At 35.3% G+C, this 8099-nt stretch overlaps 1 protein-coding gene across 1 annotated transcript in view; it reads left to right on the top strand.

Moving 5' to 3' along the window:
* The window catches only part of LOC134533416 (protein dead ringer-like), a 151195-nt gene extending 144102 nt beyond the window's left edge, over nt 1-7093 (top strand). The window contains exons 4-5 of the mRNA XM_063370938.1: nt 334-765; nt 6777-7093. Of these exons, the coding sequence (XP_063227008.1) occupies nt 334-765; nt 6777-6886 (542 nt within the window). The 3' untranslated portion in view covers nt 6887-7093. The remainder of the gene's footprint in view (nt 1-333; nt 766-6776) is intronic.
* Nucleotides 7094-8099: the final 1006 nt, after the last annotated feature.

Genomic DNA, 8099 nt, shown 5'->3' on the forward strand with positions numbered 1-8099 from the left:
TAGATGGTACAATATAGGGATGGTTCAGAATAAACAAACAAATGCATGTTTCTTATCAGCAAAATTAAAAAAAATTAACATTTGTTACTTCTTACATGTTAAATTCAGCCCATTTTGAGAATAAACATGTATCAATTAAATTTAATTTGTTACAAAATTCGTAATCTAGCCCGAAATTAACACAACATAAACTTGAATAGTGTGTTTTGTCGATGTATCTTTATTGTGTACTAGTTAGAATTGGAATTAGTTTCACTTTCTTGTTCACGTTTAGTTTTATCTTAAATGTTGAAGAAAGAGGCCCATGTGTAAGTTGCCACGTGTGAACAGCAGGTCCCATCCCGGGACTCGTGGCGTCGGAGCTGGAGAGCCGGATGGCCGAGTACGTGAAGATGATCCACAAGGAGTTCCGCGGCTCCGCGGCGACGCCTCCCGGCATCCGGCAGGGCTCCAACTCCCCCCCCACGTCCACCTCGCCCCAGGAGTCGGCGCTGAGCGTCGTGGAGATGTCGCGGCTCACGCTGTGGAACCTGTACGGCAACGGGGCGGCCCCCCCCGCCGCGCTGCCCCCGCCCCCGGAGCCCCAGAGGGAGGCGCTGGACCTGGGGGTCCGGGAGCAGCAGTCCCGGGCCGCCCCGCGGGACTCCGCGGTCAAGCGGGAGAGGGAGGAGCCCCGCACCGCGCCCCCGGCCAAGAGGGCGCTGGCCGACGAGGATGAAGGGTTGAAGCCGGTCACTGGCACCCACATCAAAATAGCAAGTAGAGGTGAGGTCGCACTTTTTCCCTGTCGCTCAACGTGAATGTATATCTATAATACATAGTTTAAAAAAAATGTATTTTATTGATACAAAAAATTATTATTAAGTAATTCAATAGGTTTTGTATAACATGTAAGGGCTGTATAAGTTCTGTACCATTACAAAACAGGGATTATTTTTAACTGATAGTGTAAGATGATACATTTTTTAGATAAAAAACAATTTTATATTGACAAATTTTGTTTTGGTTTTTTTAGCAATTTAGTGTTTGGTATCTTGATAAAACAAATCACATTATATACATTTTATTTTAATAATTTTTTTTTTTTCCAACCTCAATTGACAAATAATTTCAAATGCATAAGACTCATGCAGCTGTATTCAGAGTCGTTAAAAAAAACTCATTTCCTTGAAATCTTTAGTAAATTTAAAATTCAATTAAACACCCTAAAATATACATATATCCTATGAAAATGTGATTTAAAAATCAATATTTTAATTTTTACTTAATGGCAAACAGCAGACCAAATTAAAAGAAAAATTAGTATTGCAGTTTTATTTGGCTTCAATTATAATTGTTGGAATAGTAAGCAACAAATTTGGTAAAAGACAGGGTTACAAGCAATCTAAGGCAACTTCAGTTTCTTAAATGTAAATATAATAATAACATGAAAAATCATGACAAGTGTAGGCCTTTTTACAAGTTGGCAGTAACTGGGTCTTTCGTCTGCAATACTTGCCATGCCTACATGTACTAAACATATTAATAAATACTTTAGTATTGACAAAAACTATGAGCAGTGTGAAAAATATGATTTCAACATTATATAAGGTTCATATTATTGAGTGTGAACATTAGAATGGGACGTAAAAACTTCCCATTAGAATGGGAAGTGTTTTCGAGTCCGTGTAATGACTGCCCAAAACTTACTTCATGTCCATTCAAAGAAATCTTTAATGCAGCAGTTTTAAACTCCTCTGCTTCACAACAAAGTCCAAATATCTGAATTTTTTAATTCACTCCATTACTTACAGTCTTGGGCATAAGCCATGGTTAGCACAAGCTGAGGGCGGAGAATTTAAAACAGTTAATGCTGGCCTCGTTATGTGAAGATTGGTAGCGAGTATCACACTTGTTTTCCAAGTTCTGTGCTGCTCCGAGTGTTGTTACTCTATTCATGGGTTGTCAGGACCTGACGAGTCCCCTGGTTCCGCCATGATCCACTGCATTCACAGAGGTGTCCTAGTCCCTGTTATGGTACTTGCACTCGGCGAGCATCCTGCTAGCACGAGACTCCAATCGGTGTGGGGATGTCAGCAGCGAATCACCTTACTCGCTCGGTGTAGAGATGTCAGCAGTGAGTCACCTCACTCGCACAGTGTGAGAATGGCGGCAGTGAGTCGACTCACTTGTCCGGTGCAGGGATATGGGCAGTGAGTCACCCCACTTGCACAGTACGGGAATTGTGGCAGTGAGTCACCTCACTTGTCCGGTGCAATAATGGCGTCAGCAAGTCACGTTACTCTCTGGGTACGGGGATGGCAGCAGCGAGTCACAACACTTGCTTGTGTACTCCCCCAGCGAGTTTAGGTCCGAACAGCCTCTGCTCGCTCCAGGCCCTAGTCTTATTGTTTCCGACCGCTCCTAGGTCTGGTGTTGGACCCCCTTTTTGTCACTGCCAGCTTGTCGGGTTTATATACTTACGGAGCTGCGGTGAATTCATCTGTTTGCTGCTTGTCACTGCGTTCCAGCTTACCTTGTACAACTTACTTTAAGCAAATTATTCAGTCCTTTGCACCAGAACTACCCATGTTTTGGTCTCACTGCAGCATGGTGTTAGGGATAGGACGTTACAGCTATACACATCGTAACACTATCATAATGCAAAATTAAGATTTGATCAAACTGATACAAGGAGTGTAGACATAACTGTTTGACATAAAAAGTATATCGATGGCTTGGAATGAAAACCTTGTATCTCAATTTTTGGACGAAAATACTTTTTTATGTTTTTGGCTGGAAAACCTCGTATCTCACAAAATGTTTGGCTGAAAGAAATAAAATGTGCATCCTACTGCTTTCTATCGGGAAAAAAAGAAACACGTATATCAGTAGCACGGTTTTTGTCTCTGCTGTAAAATTTGCATTTTATGAGATACAAGGTTTTCATTCTAAGCCATCGATATGCAAAATAAATAATGATTAACAAATCTCGCCACATCTAAATAATAGCGATAAACTGATACAGTGAATTGTATTTCTTCAAGTGAAACTATAAAATAGAAAGCTATCTTTAATATGTTTCTAAGGAACCAGGCATTTTATTTGACCATGCTATTAGTAACATTAAAAAAAATCTAATTTGAATGTGTAATTATAAAAAATCAGATCTAATGACCACAATTAAAGCTATCTTAATTTTTGTAGTTGCAATGCAAGTAAATGTACATGAGTTTTAAAAACAGGTGATGAAAATTGCTAGCAAACCTAGGTCAAAATTAGAACATTTTTGTTTTTCAATGATTCACACTGCTTAGTTGATCCAACTTATGAAAGAAATAATTCAATGTGTTTAACCATCACAAGGTAATATTTTAAATAAATAAAACAAAGGGAAATGAAAATCTTGTTTATAACATGTTATTATATACATGTCAAAATTATTGACGAGCAGATTAATATAATAAATCAACCAAGAAACACAAGATCCAAAAGTAAAGTAACATTTTTATAATAATTATTTTTAATTCGTGCAAAATGTAAAAAAGGCAAAGCAAGATCTAGCCAACTTTCTGCTTCTTGCATTTTAGTATCGCTTTTCCACCTTCCGTATTTGAAGTGACATATTCCAAAACCGCACAGAGTGGCCACTAGAGCTCTCTCACCTTTGTCATTTTCACAGTGTCCATAGACTAAACATTCAAAAAATTTCTTTGTTACAAGATGAATTTGAAAGAGAAAAAAAAATCAACATTATGGGTGAAGCCGACCTTTAGGAATCCAAACTAAAATTTAATATCAACCCTTTAAAAAGTTGGGAAAATAGGGGATTGCCGATGGCAGCTGTGTCTGGCCCGCAGCATCGTTTCACGTGGGCCACCGGAAGACCCTACAACACCTTACAATAAAGAAATATTATCGTGTATAAGCTGTCACAAGACACCCTTTGAAGCCAAGATATTTTCACAGAAATACTTACAGAAAAAAGGTAAAAAAAACAAAAAACACACACACACACACACAGATATATATATATATATATATATATATATATATATATATATATATATATATATACACACACATACACACACGTCAGTACCACTACTTAGATTTTATGTGTTTTAGATAGTATTATTTTTAGGAGAACAATTTTTTTCCCTTGATATCTATACTAATATTATAAAGCTGAAGAGTTTGTTTGTTTGTTTGTTTGAACGCGTTAATCTCAGGAACCACTGGGCCGATTTGAAAAATTCTTTCAGTGTTTGATAGTACATTTATCGAGAAAGGCTATAGGCTATATTATATTATCAATAACATTAGGGATCCGTACTAAAAGTCCAATTTAGAATCAAATGCGTTGGTGGGGGTTAGATACAACATGCAGTACACGTACGAAGTGTGTGTTGACATTGCCGCAGGCGCTAGAAGTTTATTAAGCGAAATACCACTCACTGACTCACTCATCACAAGATCTCTAAAACTATACACCCAATTGACTTTAAATTTAGCATAATTATTCATTTTGTGATGTAGACGCTCACTAAGAACGGATTCTGCGGAAATCCGATCCCAAGGGGAGTTTCGGGGGCGTAATATATCAAAATTTCCAGTTTTTGGTGGTAGGAAATCGCCATGGCAACGGCTGTTACTTTGTTGATGCTTCATTCGTCTCTATGGCAACGACTATTTCATTTTTAGTGCAGTCATCACCATTGAAATTTTGCGAGTACTTTAAATATCAAAAATTGCCCTTTTTTTCAAGTATATATATGTATTTTACAGACTTGAAACTTCACAGTAATGTTCCTTATGTTACGCAGGATGACATTTTCTGAAAATTAGATCCCATGGGTGGTTAAAACCAGGCAACAGTGGGTACTTTGTCTGCATGAGAATAGGATTTTGTATTGTTCATGCCTTCTGCGTCTCCATGGCAACGGGCATCGCGCGGCAGTGGCGTACCCACAAGGAGGGGCGTGTATAATGAGCAGCGCAAGAGTGAGCTGCCTGTAGACTGCCGTAGCGAAGTACGGGTACATCAGTTGTACGTTGCGTGCACGAGTCGGGAAACCATCGGTGCTATTCATTTTCTCTAAGGTACATTATACAGCATTGTAATAAATTTACACTGAATATTTTTAATTACCATTACTGTAAATGGGAGATGTGGCTTAATTTTTTTCCATTAGTATAGCCGTGCGAAGCCGGGTCGGGCAGCTAGTGTCCTATATTTAGGGACAAGATTATAAAGTGAATTGGAATGAAGCCGAAATAACACAAAAAAAACATGTCAGTACACCATATAACACTGAAATGCAACAAAAAATCATGAAATTAATCACCATATTTAAACAAAACTCAACAAATATTAGAAAAAAATGTCATCTTTTAATATGTTAAATTCAATGAATGTACATTATTTAGCATGATGTTAGTAACAAAATTTATGTACTAAATAAATTGGAAAATTTCCCTATTTTTTTTTATATTTCTACTGTTATAAGTAACTAATTTTTACATTACGACATTGGAACATTGAAGTAACGCATGTATACTTGCTGATTAATTATTATTGCCCCCAGTATTTAGTCATGTGTATAAAAAATTATTAGTATATTGTTCAAGTGCATCATCCTTCAGTTAAAATGATATTTTTTTTTGTGAAGTAAGTGTCATATTTGTAGAAAATTGTGCTATGTTTATAAATAAACAGAGTTCGTAAACTCAATAACATAGAAATCTCTTGTTTTAAAAACAAAATTGGTATAAAAATAAAACCATAAAATCTTATGACTACCTATATTGCATTTTTTGGTTACTCAACATTAAAAATTTGCTGTAATACATTTAATATAAACTCATGTGTCAGGCCCTTGGTTTTGTTTCATAAATATCTGGCTCTTGAAAAGAGTGAAGGTTATCTTCACTGTTTTAGACAGAGTTGAGAGATGTGCTAAAATGGGAAATGTGTTTCAAAGAGAAATTTATCAGTTATAAGGCTTCGAAAGAATACTTCTTACATGATTCTAAGAAACTTAAGAAAATAGGAAATGTTGTGTTGTTCACGAATGACAAGAATATAAAAAAAAAATAAGAATCTGAACAATTTGACAGAATTTGATGGGCTTGGTTTAGTCGGCTAGATATTTTAATTACAGCAACCTGAATTTACAGAAAATTTAAATACCTGTAGTGTTAAAAAAAAAAAAAAAAAAAAAAAATGTTAACTGTTTTTTATAATATAAGGTTTTGAAACAAAAAAAATTATTAAGAAAAACCTCTATAATAACCAAATCTTATAACAAAATATGTTTCAATTATTTTGTTTTATAATTGAAAAATAGAATGTTAAAATAAGTTCAAATTTGTTTAAAATTGAAATATATTTTGTTTTTAAGATTTGGTTGTTATAGAAGCTTATCCTATGTGATTTTAATAATTTTACAGTCCAAATTTTATACATATTCTTTTATATTGTGATATCAAGCACTTATTGTATGAAACTGTTTGCAATTTTTTTTTTTTTTAATTATACACTTTATTGACTATTCCTGTACCTTCAGGTCTTTGTAATGAAAATTTAAAACCAACAAAACAACCCCATTTAATTCTGTCAAGACGTTCAGATTCTATTATTGTTATTACATTCTCGTCATTCATGCGCAAAGTGACCTTTCCTATCCTTTTTATGCAGAAAAGTAAAACCTGTCAAAAAGTGGGGGAGTTGCAAGGTTTGTTAGCTAGGCACATCATCTGATCCTGTTGCTTGATGTCCACTTTCTGCATTGCAGGCGATGCTCGCAGCGGTTCTGACAACTCGTTAGTGGTCAGCATGGAGCTGAACGGGACCATGTACCAGGGTGTTCTGTTCGCGCAGACGACACGGACTCACATGACGTGATCGCGTGTCGCAGACAGCCGCCCGCGCCGTCACAAGACTGTTCGGCCAGTGTCTTGAGAGTGTGTGGGGCATATGTACGACGGGATAAACTTTCCCTGCTGAAGGATGGCGGATATGTTGAAGGTATCTGCTGCAGCGGCTTGTCAAGTTTGTTGTATTTATGCAAAGGCTTTGTTTTTTTTATAAAGGTTTTAATTTGTAAAAAAAAAAAAATATTCTCATGGACAAGATCTTGATGTGACTTTACTGTGCAATGTTCTGAATTTTACTGCAGTGAAGAATTCAAGAATTTTACTGCAGTGTTTAATGTACCAAATCTTTTTAGTGAAGTGTGAACTGTTTTCATACATTGTTTTTATTTAATTTTTAAACTTTATTTAATAAAAGCAATGATTACAAAACAACACGGTGGGTTTATTTTTAATTTGATATAATTTAAGTGATAATTTAGTGAGGTTCCTTTGAAAATTAATATAACCTCTTTGGAAAGATTTTATAATCTATAACAATTTTTTTATAGTTGATTTTTTTCACTTCTGAACTCTTTGTTTATTCATTTTAAACATTGATCTTTTTAACTTACCTCCAATTTGAATTCTACAAACATTTAAATGTTCTACAATTTGAAGCTTTTTGTCAATTTAGGAAAGAAGCCCTATGTGGAAAAACTAAGAAAATAAAGAAATTGGTGATCTCTAAAACTGTGTTGTTACCACATGTATGCATGTTATAATTTTTATTTTAAATGTATTTTGATGTACCTAGTGAGTGATAAATGTTCTGCCAAACAAAATTTCCTAAGGTACCTACTACATCTACAACGTACTTGGACAAATATAGGAGATGGCATGGTTGTTTTCTACTTTGACTGCTGCTAGCTAATGTAATTTCTGTAGAATAATATACTGACATGTATTCTACTGATCAGGAAATGATACAGAATAATTTGCTCTATATTTGTAATCAATCAGTATGTAGGGCCATACTAGTTTATTGCTTTTAAATGATTAAAAACAAAATAGCAGCAAAGAAATAATAACTTAAATTGAAAATATTTTATAAAGTTAAGATTTACATGCCAGATGACAGTATGTATTTTCTGTTTAATTATAATAGCCATTTAAATTTACTCCAAACTGGCACATTGTAAAGCTTCGGATCTATTTATACTGACAGTAATTTTGTGAGTTGGCAGAGTTTGTGTTGTTATGTC

Source organism: Bacillus rossius, chromosome 6 (genome assembly GCF_032445375.1).
Source record: "Bacillus rossius redtenbacheri isolate Brsri chromosome 6, Brsri_v3, whole genome shotgun sequence".
NCBI lineage: Eukaryota > Metazoa > Arthropoda > Insecta > Phasmatodea > Bacillidae > Bacillus > Bacillus rossius.